The sequence below is a fragment of the Protobothrops mucrosquamatus genome, unplaced genomic scaffold (genome assembly GCF_001527695.2).
Source record: "Protobothrops mucrosquamatus isolate PMUCROS unplaced genomic scaffold, P.Mucros_1.0 scaffold180, whole genome shotgun sequence".
Lineage (NCBI taxonomy): Eukaryota > Metazoa > Chordata > Lepidosauria > Squamata > Viperidae > Protobothrops > Protobothrops mucrosquamatus.
Window position 1 is genome coordinate 78,430 of NW_015386539.1, and position 27,794 is coordinate 106,223.

The 27,794-nt window shown below is 46.3% G+C and overlaps 3 protein-coding genes across 3 annotated transcripts; 2 read left to right on the top strand and 1 right to left on the bottom strand.

The window, feature by feature from the left end:
• On the bottom strand, positions 1 to 6,854 carry ABCB9 (ATP binding cassette subfamily B member 9). The gene is made up of 11 exons (XM_015813621.1): positions 6,236 to 6,854; positions 5,682 to 5,796; positions 4,950 to 5,080; positions 4,371 to 4,576; positions 3,602 to 3,799; positions 3,008 to 3,136; positions 2,395 to 2,583; positions 1,957 to 2,130; positions 1,307 to 1,466; positions 970 to 1,106; positions 1 to 294 (listed from the first exon to the last, which is right to left on the bottom strand). Exons 1-11 carry the CDS (start codon positions 6,852 to 6,854, stop codon positions 1 to 3), a joined length of 2,352 nt encoding a protein of 783 aa, XP_015669107.1.
• Positions 6,855 to 18,245: 11,391 nt separating this feature from the next.
• On the top strand, positions 18,246 to 21,619 carry OGFOD2 (2-oxoglutarate and iron dependent oxygenase domain containing 2). Its single transcript, XM_015813636.1, has 7 exons — positions 18,246 to 18,389; positions 18,504 to 18,560; positions 19,288 to 19,398; positions 19,752 to 19,851; positions 20,201 to 20,325; positions 20,603 to 20,860; positions 21,288 to 21,619. The coding sequence occupies exons 1-7, from the start codon at positions 18,246 to 18,248 to the stop codon at positions 21,561 to 21,563; spliced, it is 1,071 nt and encodes a 356-aa protein (XP_015669122.1). The 3' UTR covers positions 21,564 to 21,619.
• A 666-nt stretch (positions 21,620 to 22,285) lies between these two features.
• ARL6IP4 (ADP ribosylation factor like GTPase 6 interacting protein 4) lies at positions 22,286 to 26,688 on the top strand. Its single transcript, XM_015813637.1, has 6 exons — positions 22,286 to 22,503; positions 23,091 to 23,296; positions 24,038 to 24,379; positions 25,058 to 25,175; positions 25,814 to 25,883; positions 26,569 to 26,688. The coding sequence occupies exons 2-6, from the start codon at positions 23,104 to 23,106 to the stop codon at positions 26,623 to 26,625; spliced, it is 780 nt and encodes a 259-aa protein (XP_015669123.1). The 5' UTR covers positions 22,286 to 22,503; positions 23,091 to 23,103; the 3' UTR covers positions 26,626 to 26,688.
• Positions 26,689 to 27,794: the final 1,106 nt, after the last annotated feature.

Sequence of the window (27,794 nt, forward strand, 5' to 3'; positions counted from 1 at the left end):
TCACTTCTTTATCTCTTCTGCCAATCCTGTCTTGGGAGAACCTTTCTGGATGTTAGCCAAGCCACCATCCACTGGACAGCTGTCCCCTGTGCCTGTTTCATGGCCAAGAATCTGTCTTTGCACTAGCTTGTAATAAAGGCCGCCTTCTTCCATAAGCTGCTTATGCGTCCCTTGTTGTACCACACGGCCCTTGTCGAGAACAATGATGTGGTGTGCCTTTTCCACAGTGCTCAGTCTATGGGCGATGACCAGCACCGTGTGATTCTGCACATGTCCATAAATAGCTTTCTGAATCTGCCAGGAAGAGAGATGGATTATATCAAGAAAAAGACATCCCCACTTTTCATCCAAAACACTCTCCCCAAATCAGACGGGAAAATATTCCATCTATTTGCTCAGGAGAGCTTCCGAGCAATCAAACAACAAAACAGGAGTAACAAGAACGGAGCAGGTTTCAATAAAACCCCTCAAGTCCTTATTAATAATATAGCTATGTTCAAAACATGTTTAATCAAGTTAGGAGCTGTGATCGTCTGTTAAACTCAAGTTTAGTTGGGGTTAATTTTGATAATTTGAAGGCGGTTTCTACTGTATAAACCCAGCCTGTTTTCAATGTTTTGGGAAGCCCCCCCGCAAAAAAATGTGTCTCTTGGGTAAATCTAATATTTGGCTCATATATTGGTTTTTATTTTGATTTCTCTCAAGGATTTAGCTGAGAATCCTCTCTGTGAAGTCGGCAATGTGACATTTACAGCAGTATTTCTGAACCTTTGGTAACTGAGGCATGGCTGGCTGGGGAATTCTGGGAGTTGAAGTCCGCATGCCTCAAAGTTGCCCAGGTTCAGAAACACTGACTTAAGAGATAGAATCTCTTTTTGTTCGCAAACGACCTCGTTCTCTGACATCTTAGCTAACAACAAACTCTGCTGAAGGCTCAGGAAGTCTGAACAGGAAACCGATCTTGCTCACCGCGTGTTCACTCTCTGCATCTAAAGCGCTTGTAGCCTCATCCAAAATCAGGATTGGTGGGTTTCTGATTAAAGCTCTTGCGATCGCCACTCTCTGCTTCTGACCGCCGGACAGTTGGGTTCCCTTCTCCCCAGCTTCTGCAGGAGGAAGGAAACAAAGAAAAAAAAAACCAGAATAGTAAACCCTGCTGGATTTCTTTATAAGCCATCCTGTCAGCCAAAGTCAACCTGACTTCAACAAAAAAAAAATTTAATTTGCCTCTTAAGGTGACGCTAACGGCCCCGATTTCAGGGCTGATTAATTTGCTGCAAGGAGGATTTGTGGTGTCAAGCCCTACCTGTGTGATAGCCGTCTTGCAATTCCATAATAAAGGTGTGGGCATTGGCATTTTGGGCAGCTTGAACGACTAAATCGTGTGGGGCTGAGTCCAAACCGTAAGAGATGTTCTTCGCAATAGATCGGGCAAACAAGACCGGCTCTTGGCTCACCAGGGAGATCTAGAGAGAAAATTGGCTGACTATCAGAAAGACTTCTATTGCTGAATGAATGGGAATTACATGATGTAATGTTTCTTGGTGCATCATGCAGTCACTTATCACCCCCCTTAGGACTCCTCTGGAGCTATCTTCTCTTGAATCCATTCCCCTTGCCTTTCCCACCAACTGCTGCTACAATGGGGTGAATTGGCTGTCGAACCTTCACTCAAGGAACCAACCAATTCTCTCCATTTTGGGGATCCAAGATGAACTCTTCAAACTTTACACATTTTTCAGTTGAAAGAAAACGATAGTTGGTTTTATCTAACCAATGGGACTTGGTAGCTATGAGCTACAGGGGTGAGTGAGTCCTTCAGACAGTTAGAAGCCTAATTTGTCCTTGTGATTTTATTGCAACTACTTGCAAACCTATCTTCACAACCTGAAGGGCTAAGGTGTCCTTCTTGTCATACCCAGCCAATCTAGGCTGCCAGCTATTGGCGATTCATACCACCGAGTGAAGATACTTGTGTTGGTACAGATTGATAGGCTGTCCATCCAGAAGAACCTGGCCCTGTTGAAGAGGGTAGAAGTTCTCCATGATGTTGACACAGGAACTCTTCCCGCTGCCTGAAGGACCCACCAGCGCTGTTACTTTCCCAGGATGGAGAGTGAAGGAGACATCCTGCAAGACCAACAGATCATCATCATGTCTCATCCATGACTTGGCATCTTTTGGGATTACCTTTCCAAGGCAGGTGTATGCCTAGAGCTTGAAATCACTTGGAAAGATGTTCTTTAGCCCCACCAAAACTCTAAAGAAATAATATGGAGAAACTGTGGTTTTAGAACCATGGGCAGAAAGTTCAGCACTTATTCTTTTCATCCTTCTTCTTTAGATCTGGAATTTTTTTACACACCAAAATATATATAAATATGAGAAACTTACCTGTAAAACCTGGGACGAAGGACGCGTGCGGTAAGCAAAAGTGACATTTCTGAATTCCACTTTTCCTTCCAGTTCGCTAGGAGCCAGAATCCCATCATTTAACATCGTGGGCTGACGGTCTATGAACTCAAATACCTTTTCAGCAGCTCCCACGCCCTGCATGAGGCCGCTGTAAACTGAACCAATGGACTAAAAGAGAGAAAGAAAGAAAATTACTAGGTGTTTTCATTTCAACAAAAATCTTACTGTGCAATTGGGGTTGTTAAGAAGCTCATTGTTCTGCATTTGAAAAGAAATATGTCTGAGAAAATACAGTTCTGGATAAGGGCCATTTTTCATTTCTGCCTTAAAGAAATCTAAATTGTAGGCTGCAGACGGATAACCCATAAAAAAGGTAAGTCCACGGACACCTCTAATTTTTAATAGAAAAATGGCAAGGGTGTTTATGAAGGACAGATTTGGTTGAAAACTTCTATAAAAGACATTTTAAGACTTCAACTGTGGACAGTCTTCATATTTACAAAAACCCAGCTCATACATATGGGAAAACAGTGAAAGACATTCAGCTGAGATCAGGCAAGAATACAGAGATGCTCTAAAAAGTGTCACTTACCTCCATGCAGTCCCCCAAGACGAATTCATAAATAATGAAGGATATCAAGTTGCCACTTGTCATTTGCTCAGTGATCACCAGATGGCCTCCATAGTATAAGATGCTCACTTGAACGATGAGTAGGGTGAGCTGGAATCAAAGACAAACACCTGAGCTTTGTATCACCAAGAACTTTGGAGTTGAACTCCAGTTTAACTCATGAGGACACCAAATTGGGCAAGGCTGGTCTACTTCTTCAGACACACAAAACACTTTCCGATCAGCAGCACCTAGCTTGGTCATGAAACGTCCGCAAAACCACCAAGCTCAGGGAACACCAAGGACCCCACAGTTCAGCACTGAACTACAAATATTCTTTTCTATCGGCACTTTCCTAAGGTAGCAAGGACATGTGGGACTTCAGGCAGCTGCTGACGTGAACCCAACTCTGAAAAAATACTTGGCACAATAAATGTGCTCTTATTTACTCTTGGCCTAAGTCCTGTGTGCCCAAAGCAGAATTGAAAAAAGGACAGAAAAGACTAAAAAAAAAAAAAAAGCCCTCTTAGTTATTTCTGTTGAAGAGAGAAGAGAGGAGGACCCATTTCAACCTACTCCATTTGACCACACGTAGTAGGTGTAAGCCATCGCCTCTTTTTTATTAAGTTTGTAGACTTGCTGCAATTTCTCCCAATAGACGTCAGCCTCGGCCTCCTCGTTGGCAAAGCTTCGAACTGTCCTCATAGCGGAGATGGTTTCTTCGGCAGTGTTGTTCGCCTTGGCCAACGCGTTCTGGACTTCTTTAGAGAGCTTCTACTTGGTAAAAAGAAAGAAGAAGAGTCACCTCTAAAAACGTCCTACTTCAACAGTACTCCAAGCTGCCCTCAAATTGACATTCCAGATGCTAAATAGAAATATAGGTATGTGCATATATGTGCAGTCAGTATCCAGGGCCAGATGTGGCTTTGAGAAGAAAACTGTGGTGGAACATCGTCTGGATTCCGAGAAAGGAGGGGCTGCATTCCAGAGGAGCAAGAGACAGCCAAGTTTAGAGTTTAGTTGGGAGGAAGAGAGTTAAGATGGCACCTCCCTAGAAGTTCTCAGAATAAATCTTTAGCTATGCAAGTAGTTACTTTAGTTTGGCAAGATTCTGTCTGCAGGTGAGGGACATTAACGGAAACTGCTTAGAAGTAGCTCTGAGCATCTTTCATAACTTGGGGAGCCTGACCAAAATTCAACGTTAGCCTAAACGTATTTGAACAATATGTGATCATTCAGATATGTCAGCTGACCTGACCATAACTAGCAACACAGGGTTTAAGAGGTCTTCCCCCCAACATTGCCAAGGATTAAAGAAATATTCTAAGACCTCCATAAAACTAACCTTATAGTATTTTCCATAAACGTCTGACATCAGCATGATTATAGGGAAGCCCATGAAGGTCACCAAGGACAGCTGCCACGAGAGACTAAACATGAAAACAATGACCCCGGTGGCTTTGACCAGGTTGCGCAAAAAGATGTTGATGTTTTGGGAGACAAGGTCGCTCACAATGGTTGTGTCTGAGGTCAGTCGGGAAATGATGTCACCTGCGAGAGAGGAAGGAGGACAGAAGACAAAGGATCAACGGAAAAGACAACATAACAAGAGAATACAATCTATAGAAAATGGCACTGAAGAAGTATTAGGACTCTGATTTTCCAACCAAGTCAATATTCTCAAGCTTCAGAAACTTTAAGCTCGGGGGAATTCTGGGAGTTGAAGTCCACGTGTCTCAAAGTTGCCAAGATTAAGAAACACCGGTCTAGACTAAAGGTGTTCAATCTACCAGCCGACAGATTCTCCTGAACTACAATTCCCAACAGCCCCAACCAGCCTGATTAGTGATACTGTACTTGACCAACATTTGCAGGGTCATGCCCCCCCCACTCCTGACCTGACTCAAAATGTAGAGAAACTCACCGGTGAGATTTTCGTCAAAGAAACTCATTTCCTGCACCACTAGCGATCGAAACAGTCTGTTACGGAGCCTGATATTCAATCTAGCAAACACCAGGGTGAAGAGGCCGCCTCGGATACCTGCGGTAAATGAGCTGATTGCAGATAAGAGATGTTATAGGACTGACAGAAACCAACAACGCAACACCCCTAAGCCCAGGATTACCTGTACGCTATCAAGAAAGGAATGCTTCAGAGAGGCACCCGTAAGATTCAACTCAGGTTTTGCTCCCAATATTACATTCAAATGTAATTTTAAAACCAAGAGAGCATTCTGCAAAAGCAGTATCTTTACAGGACAGGAGTAAAATTTGGACCTTTCCCATGGAACTCCATCTATAATGTTCTATAAAAGACATTTTTCAATTTGAGGAATTTCAGAACTTCTCCCAAACTTGACTAGTCACAGGATACCTTTCCCTCCCTGCAAGGTTTCCCAGACACACACACGCACACGCACACACACACACACACAAACCCCATGGAAATAGCAGAAAAGATTATTCCACACAATCCCACTCATTTTAACTTGTGTTCTTTCCCCAATTCCAGAACTTGCAATTTCTTGGAAGTTCCCATGTAAGAGACAATCTACATGACAGCCTGGAACCATTGCAAGCTACGTCACGCAACAACCATACATTCCAATCTTCAGACTGTAAGATAGTAAACACACCAACGATCTAATGAAGCTACCTTCCTATGGCTAGAAACGCCATGATCACCACTGCCTTGGAAAACTGGTCCATGGACTTCTGGATGACTATCCCATCAATGGCCTGGCCAGTGTAGTATGGAAGGAAGGTTTCTCCTGTTGAGAAGCAAAAAATCAGAATAAAAGTGAAAAGCACAAGGATTTGGCGGTCAACTTCAGAGCAATTTCTTTCCCAAGTCCCAAAAGATTTGAAAAAGTTGGGAATTAGTTGACGGTGCTAAGTAGAAATGAACAAGCTATGATCTACCAGATGTTGCAGATCACAAGAGAAGTGGCCACTCAACTCATCTGGAATTTAAGAATGACCAAAGGATCCATGCTTTGAATAAACCAATTTCAATTATTCTAGGTTACATTAACTTCCCGTTTGATATTGATCTTTCCCACAAAACCATCAAACATTCAGTAAACTTTATTTTAACCAACATCTACCCCACCCATAATGTCACAAAACCACAGGGTCATTAGTCTTTCAAACACACCACCAAGGCAATTAGGAGTATTCACGTTCTATTTTTATACCCTAATTACTCACCTAAAGCAGCTAGTAAGAGGAAGAAAAAGGCCACCACAAGGAAGTGAACATCTGGCTTGGTGTAGGACAGGAGTTTACAAATGGTGGCAGCTGAGGCCTCCTCTTTCTTTCCCCGAACCCCAGGAGAACTGGGGTCTCCAACGTCTTCTGCTTCAGCCCTGGATTCTGAATTAATCCCCAAGGCATCCCTGGCAGGGGTCACAGAGGAGAGCAGCTGCCAGAAGGAGAAAGTGGCCACCAGCGAGATGTAGGTCCAGGCGAACAAACCCCAAAACCAAGGGTCCTTGATGGTCTTTCTCACTTCAGAATAAAGAAGCAACTTGATCAGGGCATAAATCCCAATCGCCAAACAGACCAAGATGATAAAGATCCGGGACCCTTTCAACCGTTTGGGACCATAACTGGTGTTTTTGGCCACCCCAATGGAGGCCCCCAAGAGCAGGCAGCTGCGATACAGGCAAGAGCCCCAAATATCCAGCATGGAGTCAAAGATGTTGAAGTGCTTGAGATCCTGAAGGATGGTCCTGCTGTGGCGGTTGTGTTCGTACAACAGGGTGGTCAACGTCACATCCGTCCCTATGAAGGTGAGGGTGCTGGCCACCGCTGTCCAAGCACGCATCTTAAACCGGTTCCAGAATGAGGTAGAGAGGTGGGAATCATAAAACAGAAGGGAAGGAAGAGACACGAAGTTCTTAGGCCAGGGTTAACGCCAACATCACTACTCAGTTTTTTCCTGCAAGAGAGGAGAGAACAGGACAGCGTATTCACACATGACTTCTTAACTATGATTTACCTAAGTTGTAGTTGCTGGGCTTGCTTTGCACAACCAAGGAAAAGGGAAGAGATAGCTGGGCATCGAACCGTGGCTGGTTTCATCTAGATCTTATGAGCACCAAATTCACCGTGTTACAGTGCTACTTCCAAACCAGTTGAACCACTCATTGGGTACAATGGGTTTGCTGAATGGCCGCCATTTTGCTTAACAACCACTGTATAAAATCGGGCACAATCACCTGATGACCCATTAACGATCAGCACAACTTACAACCATAATTCTTGTCGTAAGTAGAGGACTACCTGTATAATCTTTCAGAAACTTTTGTTTCTTCCTCTAGTCTCATCTGATCTTCCTACCACTTCTTTTAAATTCTCCCTTTTTTATATATCTTTTATATCTTCTAACTTTTGAGCATCATTTTTAGATGTTTTAGCGCTCTCTCTCTCTCTCTCCTTTATTCTTCTTTTTCATGGCTACACCCCACCCTCTTATGCTGGTCTATGGATATAATCAGGATTTTATTTGTTATTGATATTTTCTGGAATAAACCATAATAAACTACCTTTGCAAATTAGGCTACCTGGCCGTACAAAAGAGGAAGTGGAACAGCCAACTGAATTAGCCTTATGACAAGCTGAGGGTTTAAAACAATGAATATTCCTCAATTGTTTGTTGCTTTCCATTTTAAACCAGCATCCTGGGACAAACCTCACCTCTCAGCATCTTTTTAGATAAGTAAAGATGAGGATTTTAAGGTAGCCCGGCAATTCAATGACCGTATTTTCTTGGAAAAAAATAAATAAAGGACAAACCTAGAAAAGCCGGCAAATCCAAAAGTCTAGGCATAAGGACCAAAAATGCTAATTATTTAACTTCATAACTTCGCACGACAAAGAAAAATCCAAAACAAAAATATGGCTTTTGGAAAAATAAACCAGTTTTGTGAAATAAAGGACTGTCCTTAATAATAAAGGATGGATGGTCCCTGTAACCAAGGACTGCTAGGCCGCTTGGCTGTTGCCATGGAAACAGGGAAAGTTGATCCTTCTGGGCTGGTTTTTTTTTAAAAAAAAATTGTTCGCCTTTCATTCAAATCTAAACCAAAGCCCTGAATGGGACATGTGTATATTCCTATTTATTTAATCTGAAGCCTTCAGGAAAAGTACCGGATGATCCAGAGAACGGAATCACATCAAGTTGGGAGGCTTGGGACTCCCAGAAAGGACTCCAGACCCTATCCGCCATGACTAAGGATGATGGGCCCTTCTGAAAGGGGTAGGAAGCAGAAAGAATTGGACAGGAAGGACAATGAAAAAAACCTCTTTGGTTTTAATCTTTCTAGGTTAAGCACAAGCTTTGGAAACTAGAGAGAGATGGGGGGACATTGCTTTCACAGATGCTATAAATAAATGGATTTAAAAGCATCCAGGTTTTATCAGGGATTTTTCAACCTCCCTTTCAAACTTGCCTTCATCTGGTTTGGATTTTAGTTGCATCCTTTCCAGATCAAAAGCCAATCCGAAAACATTGACATTTAAAACTGCAATGGCCTATAAATCTTACTCTGTATTTAATTCAGATAACGGGGTGAAAAACTCCCCGATTAGGGAACACCTTTGGAGATGCTCAGATTTTTAGACTTATACCAAACCAACCAGAATGGAGACATTCCAAATTGAGCCTAAAAGATAAAGATAAATTCTTTTTTTTTTAAACTTTCTATAAAATTGCTGGCCTATCTTTTTATATTTCCTTTGTTCTTTTCCCTTACCTTAACATCTGCAGAAAACATTGGCTCAACTTTGATCATCATTACAACTTCAGGGCCAACAACAGATTCTGTGTAAAGGCTCCAAAATCCTGAATGGGGGGGGGGGAAGGGAACTCATCGAAACATAATTTGGGGAAGTTTCATTTCAACCCAGTTAAATATGCTTAATGGCATAATAAGCCCCAAAGCTCCTTGCCAGAATCTGCCAAGTCATTTAAAGAGGAGGAAAAAAGCAATGCAAAAATTAACTTTTGGCCAGCACAATAAAATCAAATTTATTGACTTTATTTCATACCTTGGCTAAACAGTTGCCTTGCTTTGACCTAAAAATACGCTCCTTGCCAAAAATAAAACATTTTAATGTTTTTATTCCTTTACCAGGCAGTTGTCAGAGAGTTCCGCAGTGGAGATGCTGGATCTGCCCTTAAATGAAAGGGAGAGATTGACTTTGATGGGAAGGAGTGCTTCCTAATTTCCCGATAAAGCATCCAGGCTGCTCAGATGCCAAATTTAAAAAAAAATCCACTTTCCACCAGATTCAAAACACGCAGGGTGGGTGGGAAAAGACTGATTCAGCCTGATCAATCTGCTGCAAAGGAAGTTACCCAGATCTCAACTTATTTCCCGGTGTGACTCAGGCATTTTGATAAAATGGCAGGACAAAAAAAAAAAAAAAAGATCCTTGGATCCCTCAAAAGCCCCCATTCCCAACCTCCCTTTTAGTCAGACTTGTTTTCATCTCATTCGGCTTTTAGTTGCATCCTTTCCACCTCAAAAGCTAATCCGAATAGAAAAGAGATCATTTTTTTTTACCCACAGGTCTTCTTTGCAAAATTCAGGATATTTCTGAAGACTGGCAAGATGGGTGGGAGAGCTGCTGGGTGCCTCTAAAGCCTCCCAAATCTTTTTTTTTTTTTTAATCCTCCTGAGATCCCTGCAAGGTAGGCCCAGCCAACGCCAGGGACTCTCCAGCAGCTCCCATCAGGACCAGTATCTGCAGCCACAGCTTGGGGGCAGCAAAGGATTGGCCAACATCAAGCAAGCCAGCAAGAAAAGGTGGGCAGATCCCAGTTAAGGGTCTGAATTTCTCTTTCTGCAAACCCGGGGGTTCAAAAGTGGGGCGATTCTGCCTTTGCAAGCAAGGATTTGCCCCGCCTGGCGTCTGCATCAGCATGGAAGAAAGAGAAAAAAAATTAAATTAAATTAAATTAAAAGGACAGGTGTTTTGCAGAGAGGAGACGGGCTCATCTTCCCGCAGGGATGGGTCCAAAAAAAAAAAAAAGGCGTGGGAAGCCTTAGCTCTCTCTCTGCATCCTTCCAGGGAGGGAAGCCAGCCTGCACGGGTCTGCGGGTGCACGTGTGCATGCAAAACACGCCAACCCCCCCCCTCCCCGACCCTCTTTACCTGCAGACGAGAGCAAGACGCGCTAATCTCCTTTGGCCGGCGGAGGATGAGCGGCTCCCAGGACAAGGTCGGAAGGGGCGGGGTCTCGGCTGGACCCCGCCTCCTCGCGAGGCCCCGCCCATGCCTGCCTGCCTACCTTTGCAGCTGGAGAAAGATGCTAAGGCTGGTCCTCCCTTTCGGGCGATTACCAAATGGAGAAGCGGAGGAAACAAAAATAAATAACGCAACACACAGAGAGAGAGAGAGAGAGAGAGAGACTGAATCATCCCGCGTGAAAAAGCAAAAAGCATCCCCTTCCTAGGGAGGGGAAGGAAGACAAGCAGGGCTGGTGGGTGCAGCCTGGCCCTTCCCAGGGCTTTGCATGGATTGCAAAACCCATAATGCGTGACGGGGCGGGAGCAGAAGTGCAGGAAAAGGCGGTTTTCCAAAGCAAGCGGTGTGCGGGTGTGTTTCTATGTGGCATCGCAGCCTCCAATGGCTCCTTCCAAACTACTGAAGTTACTCTTGAGAGCTGCTGTCATCTCCAGCCCTCCAGCGTCCCTGCCAGGTCCTTGCATCCTCACAGTCGACTTATCTTGTGGCAGTGAGTTTCTTAGGCTGTGGGAAGCGGGGCTATTTTGAAATTATGTGGGAGCACTTCACGCTGAGAACTTGGGTCAGACACTTGGACAAGCAAGCTGCTTCAGTGCATCAGCCTAAATTTATTACATGATTATTTACATATTCACAGAGGCAATTTGGACCCAACCCCGCTGTTTAGCTCATCAGCCTGAGTGTTGGTCAATCTGCTTCTTTTGCACACACAAATGCAAAGATACACACACCACCTCAGTGCCCAGACTGTGTTCAGAATAGCATAGTGTTGACATTGTAGTCTTGTCGCCCACATTCTCCTAAGGATAAAACGAACATGCAGGCATCTTTGTGATTAGCTGGAGAAAGGAATTACCTCCTCTGATATTGCTTGTGGCTATCAGTGATCCTTCCTCCATTAATACAGTGCACAGAGCTTGCAAAAAATAGACACCTCAAATCACAAAAGGCCTGCTCTGCTGCCTTTTCAGAATTTCTTTTAAGAAACCTTTTTCTCGTTCTTTCTTTCATTTTCAAGAAACTTTGACGGCTTCGCTGCTCAAAGTCGCTTCCAACTGCGAGACGGGCAGTAAATAAACTAGATAATCGTAATAAAGCCCGCAGAAGGTTGAGCAGGCATCCAGCCTGGTGTGTGTGTGTGTGTAAGTGCGTGTGTTTGATGGAGAAGATACATAAACCCATTTTACAGATGGGAATACTGCAGTCTCGAGACAGGCCCCAAGTCATAGAGCATGCTTGCAAAGGATGTGAGGTTTTGAAGGGAGCATTCTTGGGTCAAAACCCAATGCTCTGACCCCACCCGACACTTGTTAGCTAAAATAAATAAGGAAAATCCCCATGCCACCCGCAAAATGTATAGCCTTTATGCAGGACTCTTCCACAAAGGCGAGAATTTCAATTAAACCATATTGCTCCCACCTCTTATATATCTATATGTCTCTGTTGGTCTTATTAGATATAGGGGGTTCTCGACTTACAACGGTTGTTAAGTTAGGCACACAATTGCTATGTGAACCTGGCTTCTTCACTGACTTGGCTTGTCAGAAGGTTGCAAAAGAGACCCGGGACACGGTCATAAATACGAGTCAGTTGCCAAGCGCCTGAATTTTGATCAGGTGACCGCGGGGATGCTACATGAGTCGAAAGCGTGGAAAACGATAAAGTCCCTTTTTTTCCGTGCCATTGTAACTTCAAACAGTCACTAAACGGGACGGTTGTAAGTCAAGGACTACCTGTTACGCATAGATATGTATACATCCGAAGTGAATGCCTACAAGAGGCACAATCTCTTTGATCAATCATCCCGTTTTCTTCACACTCGATAAGCTCTGCTCCGGGCTCAAGACCGTCTCGATCTGGAACGAGACAAACTGGCTCCTTTTCAATTTTTTCAGGGGGGGCTCCCCATTTCTCCCCAAAAGGCCGCCCTCCATTTTGTACGTGAGGGAGGACAGAGGTTTCCCTTTTCTCTTGAGGCTTTTTGGCTCCCCTTTGTAAGTAGCCGTCATGTTGGCGATAACCTGCAAAGGAGGAAGGAGAAAAAGATCGGGAAGATGGCCTCACGCTTAAAAACACACTAAGCTTCCTCCGATATGCAGAAGACAGTCCTCGACTTACGACTGTAATTGGGATCAGATTTATGGGTGTTGAATTGTTACGGTCATAAGTCGAGGCAATGACATGACCGGAAACGATTTTACAGCATTTTTTAAGGTAGTTCTTAAGAGAATCCCCAGAGGTGTGAAGCAAAGGCCACAGTCGTACGTCTGAACCCATTCTTCTGTTTTTTTACTGGAAACTGGCAAAATATGTCACACAAATCACAATCGTGGGACTGCAGGATGCTGCAACCGGTCACAAAGGCCGGTCAGTTGATCAAAAATGCAGCCCCGGGACTACAGGCGGTGGTGAGGATGTCGCCTGTCGTTTTATGATGGCCGGAAGTGCCTTTTGGGCCACAAAGCATCCGTTCCAGGCCTGCTTGTTATTTCAGATGCTTCTTCAGCGACCGTTCGTAAACCGAGGAACAGCTGTAAGGATCTAAAGTCTTGACTTACAATTTCTTTCACGGCGTTCTGTTGTTCCTGGGCGGCAGCCGTGAATGGCGGGAAGCGGCTGCTTTTAAACCCCCCGGATCCCTGCTCCTTCTTATATTCAGCCTAGGAGAGAGGAAAAGAAATGCGTTTGTTGAATGTGTTCATTATTATTAGGGCTGGGCGGGAAAGGAAATACGCTACAGCCACTCCTCATTTTACAACCGTTCATTTAGTAGCCCCCTGCTCAGGCAGAAAACCCTCTACCATTTCAGATGAGGGGGGCACTGCCAAGTCACCAACTGCAAAGGCCGAATTTGCATTTGCAAATCCCTTCTGAAGGATGCTGGCTTTGATCTCCCCAAGTTCATTTGCCACCTTGGAGAAATCAGAAGGATCCTTGCTGGTGATGATGTGGTGTGACTCGACACACAAACACACACACACACACACACACACACACAGCCCTTTTCAAGCCACACAACCCCCTGAATTTGTTCTCCTTTACCTCGGAGGACAGGCAGGCGTATCTGTTGTAGAGGAGGAAGAAAGGGGGGTATTTGGTCACAGGGCTGGCGGACGTGCGGAGCTCAAACAGAACTGGCTCCAGGGCCTCGTCCCACCCGCCCGGCTTCTCGTTCACAACGTTGTAAATGGAGGACTTCAGCAGGCCGTTGGTGCGGCAGTCCAGGTTCGTGCAGTTGGCCGGGGTGAGACTTTGACTAATGTTCCACCTCTCTAGTAAGAGTTTGACCACCTGAAAGTGCAGAACTACATGAAACTTTGGGCTCCGGACTCCAAAGGTGCCAATAGTTGAAGTTAGAAATAGCTACGTAGTTTTCTCCTTTTTTTGCATGGACTGCTTAGGTCCTGCCCACGGAGGAGAACAAGAAACTGTGCAGAATATATTTAGAAGCCAACAGGATTAAAAACAGATCTTTCAATAGCTTGATGGTAAGTTTCCCAGAGGGAGCATGGAGGCACAGACCACTGCTTAGCAGAAAGCAGGAGCCCAGCCTCTAGGCCCTAGGGCAGTGTTTCTCAACCACAGAACTTTAAGATGTGTGGACTTCAACTCCCAGAATTTCCAGCCAGCATGGCGAGCTTAAGATGTGTGGATTTCAACTCCCAGAATTCTGCAGCCAGCATGACTTACTGGGGAATTCTGGATGTTGAAGTCCCCACATCTTAAAGTTCCCGAAGTTGGGAAACACTGCTCCAGGGGATGAAAATTCTGACTCACCTCTTTGCAGAAGTCCCAGCTCAGATTGCACAAGATATTCCTGGATGCCCCAAACCTGTTTAAGAAATCACACGAGAAATACTCCTAAGTAGATGTGTAGGTTGAGATGTTTTTGCCATGTCCACGAAAGGCGTGGACCAGGGCATCTGGTAAGACAACGTGGCTTTCAAATCTACAATTCCTAGTTTTAGGGATTGGCCCTACGTGCATCTACCACCTTAAATCCCGTAATAGCAGATCAGCCCACCTGTAATACAAGGAAGCCAAGCCTTTGGCCACCGAAAAAGCGTCTCTCTTCAGCAACGGGAGAGCCTCCACCCACTTCGTATAATAATCCGTCACGGCAAGGATGTGACTGTGGCCTTGTCTGGACTCCGGGAAAGGACCTAGAGAACATCCCAAAGAGAGTCAGTTGTTGAGGTGACCTCACTGAGATTTAGGCGAAGGTGTGCAAGGTAAAACAAGGTAGTTACTCTGGAGAAAGGAACAAACAGAAAAGGGTCTCAGCAGCAAGATGGAGGAGGAGGAGGAGGAGATGATTGGGTTGCCGAATTAAAAACTAGCATTTGTTTAAAAAGACAGCAGGCTAGAAAGGAGGAGGCTGTGAGTTCTAGTCTCGTCTTAGGCATGAAAGCAGTCAGGGTCAATCATTAGGTGAGTTCTGCCTTGGGCATGAAAACAGGCTAGGTGACTTTGGGGCCAATTAACAGGAGATGGTGAGTTCTAGTCCACCCTAGGCATGAAAGCACCTGGATGACCTTGGGAAAATCACTAGGAGATGGTGAGTTCTAGTCAATCCTTAGGCACAATTGCCACCTGGATGACCTTGCGTCAATCATCTGGAGATGGTTCTAGTCACGCCTTAGGCTTTACAGCCAGCAGGATGACTTTGGGCCAGCCACTCCCTTTCAGCCCACAGTGGCATGCTCAGGTGACAAGATAGTTTATCAATTTCTATTGCAACTAAATGGATCCACACTTGTTTTATCTGGGGAAAAAAACCCCAAATCCTGCACTTGTGGGAAAACACTAGGAAGAAGAAAAAAGAAAGAATTGTTTTAAAAGCCATACAAATTGGAATAAACTACGCACGCACCATAAATATCCAGCCCTACAACCTCCCAAGGCAGCTCCACTTTAACCGGCCGGATTTTTTTGGTGAGGTTCTTGCTATGCTCTGCGTTCTGGCAGGTTTCACACAGCTTGATCTGGAGGAAGACAGGCAGGAAAAAAAAGACGAAGAAGCCATTTGCTTAGCGACCGTTTGAAATTGCAAGGGCACTGAAAAAGGTGACTTATAACCCAGTCCTTGCGCTTAATGACCGTTGCAGGGTCACGTGACCAAAATTTGGGCGGTTGGCAACTGGCATGTATTCGTGAGAGTTGCAGGCTCTTGGGGTCACGTGGTCACCGTTTGCGACCTTCAGGGTCACATGACCCCTGCTTGCAACCTTCCCAGCCAGCTTCTGACCACAAAGTCAATGGGGACGCTGGGTTTGCTTACTGACCACGTCATTTGCTTAACCGCCACAGAAATTCACTTAAGAACCGTGGCAGCAAAGATCGTAACGTTGGCTATAACTCACTTCGTTGCTTAGCAGTGAAAATTCTGCCTTCCATTGTGGTCATAAGTCAAGGACTACCTGTATCGTTGCAAATAATCGCTTCCTTTGGATCTCTGGGAATGAATCCGAACACTCCAAGCAATCATTTTCTCTGCCTAAAACGAGCAGTTCCTCCTCCCCCCCTCAAACATTTACCCAGTCTACCACATCCTTGACAATACCCAGCCAATAGTATCGGCTCTGAATCCGGTGGACCGTCTTCTTCTGCCCCAGGTGATTCCCCAGCTCCGTGAAGTGGCTTTCCAGGAAGACCTGCCGTCGTCGTTCGAGGTCAACCACCACTTCCCGCTTTTCTTCCTTTTTGGGGCCCACATAATAGAGGCAGCCTCCTGCACAAGGAAAAAGGAACAAGACAAAAAATATATATACAATGAGATGGAAAAAGAAGCTGGAAAAAATGGGTGCAATGATTGGCTACCATTTCTAGTGCAAGGTGCATCTGTCATTCTGCACGTGTCAATCTCCCCTCTTGGTCCTTTTCAATGTATTGGAGGGGTGCATGAAATCCTTCCATAAGAAGTCCTTGAAATGAGGCTGATCCAACTGACAGGACCAACGGACCAAGGATGATGGGATTGAAAGAGGGAAGGAGGAAGAGGAGGAGAAGGATGGAAGGAAGAGAAGGAGAGGAAGAAGAGGAAAAAGAAAGAAGAGGAAAAAGGAAGAGAAGAAGGTTGGAAGGAGGAGGAGAAGAGGAAGGAGAAAAGGGGAGGAGGAGGAGGAGAAGGATGGAAGGCGAAGGAAAAGAGGAAGAAGGAAAAGAAGGAGGAGGAGGATGGAAGGAGAAGAAGAAGAAGGAAAAGGGGAAAGGGAAGGAAGAGGAGGAGGATGGAAGGAGGAGAAGAAGAAGGAAAGGGGGAAAGGGAAGGAAGAGAAGGATGGAAGGAGGAGGAGGAGAAGAGGAAGCAAAAGGAGAAGGAAGGAAGGAGAATCAGTTTTAAATTTACTGAACCTAACATCTTTTAACAAAATAACACCTTGCTTGGAATGACTTACTTGCTATGATGCCACTCTCCTAATTTCTTAAATTAGGATTAAAACCCAAATCACCTCCAATCAGTCCAAAGCCTGCGAGATCTCTTGGTGGAAGGGATGCAGAAGCAGCTTTGGGTTGTTCTGCACCCTCCCCCTTCCCCATCTTTTCCTGCTGCCAATCAAGCTAATCTCCCCTCCCCCCAACCCTTCCCATGTCCCCGATGCCTCCTTGCCAGCCTCGGGCTGCTGCAGCTGCAGACATGCCTCCCCCCCCAAAAAAAAACATCCTCTCCCCCCTCTCTTTTCACCTTCCACAATGAATTTCTGGGCGTAGCGTTTCAGATTCTTCCGTTTGATGGAGCAGAAGCTGGCCGGGAAGCAGCCTTCGGAGAGGAGGCGGAAAATATCCTCAAACTTGCTGGTGGGGCTGCAGGAGCCTTCGCCGACCACCTCCTCCTCCTCTTCCTCCTCCTCCTCGGCCACTTGCAAGGCAGAATCCATGTTGCAAAGGAGGGTCCGGCCGGGCAAGGGCCTGGCTTCTCAGGCCAGGGGCTGGAGGGGCTGAAGACCGCTGGGCTGCAGCTGGGAAGCTCCGATCCTTTTATCCAGGAACTGCAGCTGTGCTCTGCTGGTTTTGCTTTGGCTTAAGGGATGATGCACAAGTGCCCCTTGCTTTGCAAAGCTGTCGGGGAGGGCTCTTTCCCGCTGTTTGCATCAGGATGGGATGCTCCGGGTACATCTGGTACATACTTTGGGGCACGGGGGTTGGGGGAGTTGACATTTGACATAGTCGACAGAACAATTAATCAGAGTATTAATTAAAAGTGCCAATTCATAGAGCTGACAGAACACTTAATCAATGGAACGGTTTGCCTTCGGAAGCTGTTGGTGCTTCAACACTGGAGGTTTTTAAGAAGAGATTGGACAACCATTTGTCTGAAATGGTAAAAGGTCTCCTGCTTCAGCTGGGGGATGGACTAGAAGACCTCCAAAGTTGGCAACTTTAAGGTAAGTAGAGTTGGATTCCCCTGCAATTCCTGGACAAAAAAGACAGTTTCCCAGAAGCAGCCCAGCGATCTTCGGTCCCTCCAGCCAGACTCTTGCCCAGCTGGACGGATGGACTACAACTCCCAGAATCCCCCAACCAGTGCATTTAACTGTTGTCCTTTCTCCCCACATCAGTATGCAAAAGACCCTATTGAGAAAGCCAGCTTTCTTGTTTTTAAGTAAAGGAGCCCTGCCAGGAGGAAGAAAAAAAAAAGCAATGGCAACTGCCTTCTTGCTAGCAACAAAGCTGCAGATTTTCCCAGGCTGGCTTGCAAAAACTCCGCTGGGTTGCTCTCTTGGGGTCACGAAACGGACTTAGCCCCGGCCCAAAAGGGCTCCCCTTCTTTCCTCCGGGCCGTTCCGCTCCTCTGGGGACTCCAGAGCTGGGAGAGATGCTCCGACCTGGCTTCCTCCGCTTTGGGCGCCGCTGGGTAATTTGCAGACGCTCCCTGGCGCGGGCTGGCGGTCGGGACGCTTTGAGCGACGGACCCGTTGCCCGGGCAACCCCGTTCCGTCCGCCGGCGGGTCCGGGCGGCAACATGGAGCGCGGCGCGTGGAGCCCGGGCCGGGGTCGCTTCCTGGCCTGCGCCTGTTTCCTCACCGATAATCTCTTCGTGGAGCGCTACGGCCTCCACCTGCGCTACCAGGGCGACCCGGAGCAGCTGCGCAGGGAGTACGGGCCGGTGAGCCCCGGGGCGGCGGCGGATCCCTCGCCCACAGTGGGGAAGGGTGGGGGAAGGGTTCGACTACAATCCCCATCGTCCGTGCCCTGCTGAGCCCCGTTCTTTCCTTCGCAGGTCTTGAGGCAGCGCGGCTGTAGGAGCGAGGAGGACTTCGCGGCCGTCCTTCGAGAGGTCTGGTCGGGCGAGGCTGGGCAGGAAGACCCGTCGCCCCTCCGGGTTTTTGTTGCATTGATTCTGCCCTTTTTCTGCTGAAGAATCTCAGTAGCCTGATTAGAGAAAAACACACACACACACTACTCGACTTACAACCACAATTGACACCCAAATTTGAGTTATTACTGCTCTGTATTAGCTGGTAGAATCACACCAGCTTAAGTGTGTATCTATAGACACACACATATATATCAGCTGGAAGAATCACACCATTGTGGAATTTCAGTCTTATTACATTATTTTGAGGAATCATACAATTGTGAATTATTCCATAGTATTATTGCGCTATATTAGCTTGAAAAATAGATAACCTTTGTCATCTTTTACTGGGGGCACAATGGCACACAACTGTACGATGGTTATGATTCTAGAATGGTAGCCTGCCCTTTTTTGTACAGTTCAAGGCAGTGTACAAAACGCTTCCTTGCCTCTTATTTTCCCCAGAATGTTCCTGTGAGGGGGGTTGGGCGGTGCGAAAGACTCTGATCAAAAGTCACCCATCACCCACAGATTTATGTGTACTAAAATTATGTGTACTAGATACCCGGTTTCTGGTCCAGCAGTTTTTGAATTTTATGAGACCCCTGGCTTTTTCTGTAAACAAGAAAACCAAGAGAGAAACCTCCCTTGCATCTGTTTAAGTATCTTAATTAACAGTTTATAAACACAGATTGAATTGCTGCAGGTTGAAAAAGAAGTGCAGAGGAGAAAGGAATTGGATCATCAATCCAGAGAAAGAAAAGCAATCATCTCTCAGAATTACAGACCAAAGCACCCACAGCTATATATTTTACAGGTAAAGGATGTGCTTTGTTGCGTTTGCACATCAGTTTATGCTCAGAGGACCAGGAGGAAAGGGGAGGGGGAGATTTTTTCTATTAAGCAAATTATAAAAAAAAGTGAGACTAACTTGAGACTTCACAGCCGTTTCTGACAAAAGAGGAAACTGCATAATCTAAATGAGATAGAGGGATAATTTACCTGGCTAGGGAGAAGCATGCAGCCTTGGAACCTGCTCCGAGTCCCTAGAGTTAAGAGCACTGGCAGCAGCCCCCAAAGTCTGATAAAAGTTAAATGCAAGTTAATCAGAAGTTATTCTGTTCAATTCTCTTTTTCTTGTTCTCTCCTTATCCCTTTCTGCTATGCTAGGAATCATTTTTTAATCCGGAATTTTTAGAAACCGTCAAATACTGCAAATCCCAAAATGCTGATCTCCAAGGTCTCCTGCGCCGTGTGGAATCTTTATCAGGTAAAAATCGACGTTCATTTATCAGTAGCCTGCAAACAGGCTATGCCTCTGGCGGGCTGAGCTTACTGTTTGGGCCTGTGGCCCAGAGGCAAGGTTCCGATTCTCATGCACAGATGAATCTTTCTCACCCTTGCTGATGGAAGTTCCATTCAACTGGGGAAATTCATTATTTTATATGCAAATAAATTAAAACTCCTGAATTATGGCCTTCTGCCCACAAACGTCTAAGCTTTACTATAAATAAAAAAAATAGACTAACTTATTTTATCACCTGGAAAATATACTTACTCATAATAGGCAGTAAAAAGTGAATTTCTGTCTTCCCTGGTGATTTTCTTCTCTACTTCAGATAAGAGAATCTACAGGTTACCAATATTCACCAAGGAATTCTGCGAAGCTTTTGTTGAGGAACTAGAACATTTTGAACAGTCCGAGTTGCCTAAGGGAAGACCCAATTCTATGAATAACTATGGGGTGAGTTTCACATCCTGTAGATGGCAAAAATGTGGAATGATGTGGGAATTCGTTTTGTTAAATGCATTTTCTCACATTAGAGAAAACAGGGTTATTTGTATTCTATCCTGGCCCTGCTTAAATACAAAACAGTTATCAATGCTACATTGATAATATTTGGCATAATAGAAAAACCAAAACCCTTGAAAGAAATTGACCCGAATCTTCTGTTAGAATATTCATCATCTTTTTTTCCCTTTTATTTTCTGACGCCCTTTCTCGTTCACATTTATGGCAGGTGCTTTTGAATGAACTTGGACTGGACGAAACATTTCTTACACCTCTGCGAGAGAAATATTTGCAACCGCTGACAGCGCTGCTTTACCCGGACTGTGGAGGGAGCTGCTTGGACAGCCACAAAGCTTTTGTTGTGAAATACGCACTGCGTGAAGATTTGGACTTGCACATTCATTACGACAACGCAGAAGTGACCCTCAACGTCTGCCTGGGGAAAGAGTTCACCGAAGGCAGCCTTTACTTTGCAGAATTTAGACAGGTGCCGCTTTTAAAACTTCATACAGTTGATTGTAATCTTTTACATCATTATGGGCAATTAACTACCATATGATGGGTAGTTAATGCTCCTTCCTTCTCCTACTTCCCCCACAACAACCCTGTGAGGTGGGTAGGGTTGAGAGTGCGACTGCCCCAAAGTCACCCAGCCAGCCTTCATGCCTAAGGCAGCACTAGAACTCACTGTCTCCTAGTGATTGGCCCAAAGTCATCCAGCCAGCTTTCATGCCTGACTAGAACTCCCCATCTCCTGGTTTTAGCTGGGTGCCTTAACCACTAACTTCCACAGCTTGTAGTAGTGAATTGCATATGTAGATACAGCATGAATGAATATTTTCTGAAAGCTGCCTTGATTTGAAGAACTCAACTGCTGAAGCAGCTCGTAACCTGATCTGTCCACTCTTTTCAAGGATGCCAAGCCTGTGCCAAATTACCTGGAGGTTGAACATGTGCTGTTCTATGGATTGTTCCATCGCGGAGGGCAGCTCCACGGGGCGCTGCCCATTGCCTCTGGCGAACGCAGGAACCTGATTATCTGGATGCGATCTTCGGCTGTCCGCAACCGACTTTGTCCCATGTGCAACAGAGAGCCTGACCTCATTGAAGCAGAGGGATTTGGGGATGGGTTCACTACGATTCTGGAGGGCAGCCCACCTGGGACCACAGACGTGTGCTCTTTAACATAAAAAGACCACAGAGGAAGAGGAGAACTCTATGTCTGGATTTTAATAAATTTTCAAAATCTGACTTTAAGACATCAATAGTCTCTTCTTTGTGCAGTCCTGAGTGCTTGGTTATTTCCTTGCAGACGTTTCATTGCCCAACTAAGCAACATCATCAGTGGTAGAAGGCAATGTGGGAGGAGGAGGAGGAGGACTGTGGGGTCCTTGGTGCTCTGAGATTGTTTTCTTGCAGACGTTTCATTGCCCAATTAGGCAACATCATCAGTGTGAGGGTGGGTGAAGTGCTCCCTGCTTTTATATGCCAACCTCTATTAGAGTCTCTTCATCTTCAAATTCACCCCCCCCATCAATCCTATTTAGTTGGTATCTCTCCAGCATAACAGCTAAGTACCTTTTTAAAATCAGGAGCTTAAAAAAATACTATTTTGAATGCTTTATTTTTTAAATAACTACCTTTCCTTCTCAGTTATAACAGCTTCCAACTGGAATGCAAAATTTTCTATTTATAACTTCCGGTAATAAAGCCAACAGCTTCAGGAATCTTGGAAGGGAACAAATAAAAAAAAAAACACCTTGTTTTAAATAAAAAAATCGTGAGCGAAGAGTAGGGGAGATGGGCGGCATAGAAATCAAGAAAACACGTTTCATCAACGAAATCTCTTAACTGGAAGGAAACTCTTCCAACCTTCGGCTCACGTGCATTAACCGAGGTGGGAACCAAAGTGCGCAGCTTCCGATTTCCTCGCCGGACTTATGTACCAACAGACCAACCGGAAGTGGCCGCTACAGTTTAGAGAACGGCCGCCGTTGGGGCGAGGGGGGGGCGGCTGCGTTCGCTTTCCGAATCCGCGGATGGTGCAGAGAAGCCGCCTTAACGAGGGCTCTGCGCCTCACGCCGTGCCGGGCCTCCTCCACCCCACAGGCGGGGCGCTTACCTGACTCGGTAAGTCAAAGACAACGGGGCGAATTCGGATCCATAAAAGCGGAGCAGGTTCGTCCTTAGCGCGCATGCGCTCCAAGCGGCCGCTCTGGAGACTTGGCGGAGGCGGGATTATAAAGGCAGGGATGCCCGCGGATTGGCCAAAGGCGGCTAAACGACAGCTAGGAAAGCGAGGCTTTTCTTAAAAGGCCAGTACTCCAGACTCAGAAAGACCCGCCCCTTATTAAGTAGAAAAGGAAGATTATTAATAACACTATAAATATTTTGCGTACAGATAGCTGGAAGACCATTAGGGAGCAATTTCACTATTCCAAAGGAATAAAACCTAAAAGGAATAAAAATTACATCGATTCTGTTGTTTCTGCATCAATTCAGATGATAGAGGCAAGTTTTAGTTGGAGATGAATAACAGGAGTAGGTCTTTGTTATATTTTATATTATTTTTAACATGTTTCATATTTTATTTCATACTTTATTTTATATATTGTATTTTTTACAAATAAGGCATTTCTAGAGGGTTGCAATGATGAAGGGTATTCTACTGTGGATGTTAAAAAAAAACAAAAAACCATTTCATCTGTCTGAAACAGGACGAAGAGCAAGATGGCTCACAGCCAAGCTAAAAAACGCAGGAGGAGTCGAAGCGATTCCCGGAGCCGGCAGCGAGACAAGGAGGAAGATAAGAAAAGGAGGAAGAACAGCAAAGGTTCCCGAGAGAGGAGGAGTTGGTCCCCAGCAAGCAAAAAAGAATCGGAACCCCAGGAATTCAGGATGAGTTTATCCTCTTCCAAAGATGGTGAGGAAAAAAAACACCCCAGCTTTTCCCCCAAATTGCAGTCCTGTTTGTATGGCTGCAAATCTGTGGGTTAACAAATGCGTAGTTGTGGCTTCCAAATGAACGTCGTTGAAAGATGGAAGGATGGGGACCTCTCCTCAACCTTCCATCTTGTTTCCTTGCCAATTCAGAGGGGGGGGGGTTGCCTTCCTTGGCTTTGGCTTGGTAAGCCAAACCCGCTTTTCCCTACTTTAAAACTTCCCGGGAGTTCCACCAGGACTAGTAACTTGAAGATGTTAACATTTTAAACAGGAAGCTTGGTCTCTCGGGTAGAGTGGGGGTGGATGCAAGAGGCTGAATGTCAGTTCTCGCTGTTTGCAGGCACGCATTTAAGGCAGCCTTAAAAGGGGGGAATTCTGGGAATTGAAGTCCACCCATCTTAAAGGTTGAGAAACACGGTTTTAAAAAGCAGGTTGATACCGATTACCTCATTTTTTAGGGTTGCAGAAGAGCCCAAACTATTTTAAATAGTTAGTTTCCCAGCTCACCCCATTCGGACATAGTCTCCATGACAGGTTGGGTCTGGGTGGGACCAGCAAAGAGGATCAATTCCTCTCCCCCTTGGTGATGATCATGTGCAGTTCTCCTGTGAAATGATAATAAATGAAGGCGGTGGGACCACATCTCTTGAATTCCCAGCCAGGTTGGGGATGATTGTCCTCCAGAGCGCCTGCTTATCTTCTGTTCCATTCTGGCTCCTAGTGAGAAAGAAGCAGAAAGTGAAGAAGAAAAGGAAAAAGAAGGCCAGCTCCTCCTCCTCCTCTGAGACCACCTCTTCCTCCTCCTCCTCTTCTGGGTCGGCCTCCTCTTCCAGTGCCTCCTCGGACGAGTCCCACAACGAAAAGGCCAAATCCGAAAAGAAAAAGCAGAGGAAGAAGAAGGCTTCCAAAGGGAAAGACAAGAAGCGGAAGAAACGAAAAGAGAAAAAGAAGAAGAAGAAAGCCAAGAAGGAGAGGGGAAAAGAGGAGGCAACTAAGAAGGAGGAGGCTCCAGGCCCTTCACTGGAGCAGTGGCAGAAGGAGGCTGGATCGGATTCTGGGCCTGGTAAGTCTGGCCTTTATAGCACGGAAACTCAGCTCAAGCAAGCCTGGGGGGAAAAAACTCTCCCAAGAGCAGATTGGAGGAGCAATTGAGAGGCTACAATAACATAAAACAGTTCTCCTTGACTTAGGACCACAGTTGGAATCAGAATTTCCACGTCTAAGCATGGCGGTTGTTATCCAATTTTATGACCTTGCTGCCACAGTCCTTAAGAGAATCTAGCTAAGCCAGCTGGGAAGGTCGCAAATGGGGATCATATGAACCCAGGACGTGGCAACCGTCGTAAATCCACGCAGTTGCCAAGTGCCCCAATTTTGAAACTCAGAATCCTCTTAGGGGTAGCTGGCGCCTTCCCCACTGCGCCAACCTGGCTCTCCTAGTCAAACATGATTGGCTGCTTTTTGTTCTCACGCCGAGGGTCGGTTCCTTCTCGAGGCTGGCCAGGCACTGTCTCAAAATTAAGGATCCTTCACTGGTCAGTTGCTTTCTCCTCACGTCCTTCTTTCTCTCAATGCTTGTCCGTGATGAATAGAGGTTTGTTGTTTTTCCCGTGAGGGCCAAAAAATCCTGGGTCCTTTCTCTCTGTGGGGTAAAAGGCAGAGCCTCTCCTACAGCCGATTACGGGAACTGTTGAAGAGTTTGGTGGCCTCCCCCATTTTCTGACGTAGGTTTCTCTTCCAGCCCTGACGGACGAACAGAAGTTCCGCATCCAGGCCATGAAGCCAATGACAAAAGAGGAGTGGGACGCCCGCCAGAGCGTTATACGGAAGGTCCTCGACCCTGAAACGGGCCGGATGAGGTAGGACAACTTCAACGGAAAGCAGTTTGCATGGAATATCATTTATTTTAATTTTTGAACATCGGGGTGTGTTTTCCCCCCTCGTTTTGTCTTGTTTGCTGTCTCTGCAAGAGCTTGCCTGCTGCTGGTTTGATTTTGCTGCCAGGGCACCGAGATCTCTTTTGCCCTAAAATCAGAGGTGGATCTGGGCACAAGCCATCTCTCAAAGATACAAATCTGTGAAGTTGGCATCTCCATTATTAGTACCCAGAAAAGTCTTCAGTATTACAAACACAGCATCTGGATCCTCAAATATTTGCTGACGGGCGGGTGTTGCCTTCATCCCCCTTTGCAAACACGTGTTTGCTAAATTCGAATCGATTTCTTCCGGCTTTCCTGAAAGCTTTCAAGCACAGTAGAAGGCCGTATAGGCGAGTCCTTGGCTTATGACCACCATTGACACCAGAATTTCTGCTGCTAAAAGAGGCAGTTGTTCACAAAGTTCTTCTTGATTTTGCGACTTTTTTTTGCCACGGTTGCTACGCGAATAAACCCTCGTGGCAATAGTTAACTTGACCTCTTGTTAAGGGTCAGCTGCTTTCCACATTTTTATGGATAACATCTGTTGCTTGAGGAAGTCAGTGGTGTTTCTCTTGCAGGCTTATTAAAGGCGACGGAGAGGTCCTGGAGGAGATTGTGACGAAAGAAAGGCATAAAGAAATAAACAAGGTTAGTGACTTTCTGTGATCACAACAAGCTTGGATGCAGCTGGCCTGCTTGGACAGGATGAGGGTCATTGACTTCACAACTAAAAGCGGGCTGTGCTTTTCTTCAGAGGTTCGCATTTCACGGCCCATATTGTTGACAAGGCACTTGGTTTCTGTCTCCACATCTGCCCTTTAAAGCACCCCGAGCATCATGTCTATGGAGATTCCCAGCCATCCAGGTCACGGTTGTCCCAAAAGTTCTTTTTCCAAAAGACAACTGGACTTCATTTTTCCTTGAAGACATTTCACTTCTCAATCCAAAAGCTTATTTGGTTCTGATGGAAGGAAGATGAACTGAAGAAGCTTCTTGGATGAGAAGTAAAACGAAAAGCAAAGAAAATCCAGTTGCCTTTTGAAAAAGCCCCTTTGACACCCCGAGCATCAGTCTCCCCTTAGCAAGATCAGAACTTCCTAACGCGTGGGGTGAGACATTGCGGACAGACAGACGTCAATCCAATTCCCCCTTGATTTTCATCAGCCCTGGAAACCTAATAGCTTCAGGGCAACCAATCCACCTTCTGGATTTTTCTGTCTCCGGGGATCCTGGCAGATTGGGACGTGGGGGGGGGGGCAGCTAAAGAAGACTTTGCCTTTTTCTAAGGCAAGTCCCCCCCCTTTCTAACCTGTATCCTTATCTCCTTTTGCAGCAATCCACCCGGGGAGACGGCTTTTCATTTCAGATGAAGATGGGGATGCTGCAGTAGCGGGACGGATTTCTGAAACGGCAGAGATGGCCTCCTTGGCTGTTTGCAAAGCTTTCGCCCCAAACGAGGCACGCCCGGGTGCCAGAGGGCAGGATCTCTTCTAAGGCCGCAGTGCACCAGCCTTGGGGGGCTCTCCCCCTCCCCTTCTGCTCCAGGGGCCCCTTGATTTTCCCAGGAGTCACTTCAGCTGCTCTTCTCGGCTTCCCATCCTCTTGAGGTTAGGGAGTGTAGTTTCACGTTCTTCTTGGGGGGGGGAAAGGGAGAGTTGGAAACAGGAGCAAAGACGGGTGAATACAGGGCTGCTGGCAATGGTTTGGGGGGGAGGGGGGTGTCCCTGACTGCTTCCCCCCCCTGTGCCAAAGGTCCCCCTCCTGAGTGATTCCTTGCAGCTAAAGAGGCTGCCGATCTCCTCGTCGGTTATCTGGTGACCTGGCAGGGAAAACCCGAGCAAAAGAACGACTTCCCGTCACGCTAAGGAAAATATCAGCCTTGCCAGCAATGCAGTCCAGAGACTGGGGCGCTGCACCAGCTCATTACCAGGAGGGAGAATGACTCATCGCCTCCCTGATCCGGCCAGAGGAGGGCAGAGCGCAGGCCTGCTGCAGCTCTCCTTCAGGTCTGCCTGGCACGCTGCCCACCCACCCACCCACCCCCTTGATCAAGGAGGCAGCACAAGAGCTCCAGGGGAGTCTGGAATGAGGCCTCCTGGCCCGTTTCTCCAGCTGCCTCAGCTCCTCTCTTTCCAGGCAGAAGGGGCTCGGCTTTCTTTTCTTAAGGGTGCCCTGGCTTCCCAGCCAATTGGGGAGGGTAAAGGCCAGTTTGGGGGCTTCCAGAGAGCCGATTCTGGATTCCTGCTGTGGGCAGGGCCGGGAGAAGGCTGGTCTTCCCCAGTTGGTTTGGACGTCAGAGAATGTCTTGGAAGGTTGCCAGTTGCTCAGCCCCGATGTGTGATTTGACTTCACCTCCTGCTAGTGATGAAGGCAAAGAAGGGCATCGTAGCTTCCTAAGCTCATAACAGACGGTCTGGCAAAATCTACCCTCTGCCTGGGCTGCTAGCTTAATTCTGCATTGGTTGCTACTGGTTTAATTTAATTTCTCTCCTCCTCCTTCCGTCTTTCTCCTCTTCCTATGCTCCTCCTCCTCCTTTTCCTTCCACCCTTTTCTTCTAT

Coding starts and splice junctions, on each gene's coding strand:
- ARL6IP4 (XM_015813637.1), top strand. CDS start 23,104: ATGGCTCACAGCCAAGCTAAAAAACGCAGGAGGAGTCGAAGCGATTCC. Junction 24,380..25,057: donor TGGATCGGATTCTGGGCCTG/GTAAGTCTGGCC, acceptor TTTCTCTTCCAG/CCCTGACGGACGAACAGAAG. Junction 25,176..25,813: donor CCTGAAACGGGCCGGATGAG/GTAGGACAACTT, acceptor TTTCTCTTGCAG/GCTTATTAAAGGCGACGGAG.
- OGFOD2 (XM_015813636.1), top strand. CDS start 18,246: ATGGAGCGCGGCGCGTGGAGCCCGGGCCGGGGTCGCTTCCTGGCCTGC. Junction 18,390..18,503: donor TGCGCAGGGAGTACGGGCCG/GTGAGCCCCGGG, acceptor TTTCCTTCGCAG/GTCTTGAGGCAGCGCGGCTG. Junction 19,852..20,200: donor CCGTGTGGAATCTTTATCAG/GTAAAAATCGAC, acceptor TCTCTACTTCAG/ATAAGAGAATCTACAGGTTA.
- ABCB9 (XM_015813621.1), bottom strand. CDS start 6,854: ATGCGTGCTTGGACAGCGGTGGCCAGCACCCTCACCTTCATAGGGACG. Junction 3,800..4,370: donor TTTATGGAAAATACTATAAG/GTTAGTTTTATG, acceptor TTTACCAAGTAG/AAGCTCTCTAAAGAAGTCCA. Junction 3,137..3,601: donor ACTACGTGTGGTCAAATGGA/GTAGGTTGAAAT, acceptor CTTTGATTCCAG/CTCACCCTACTCATCGTTCA.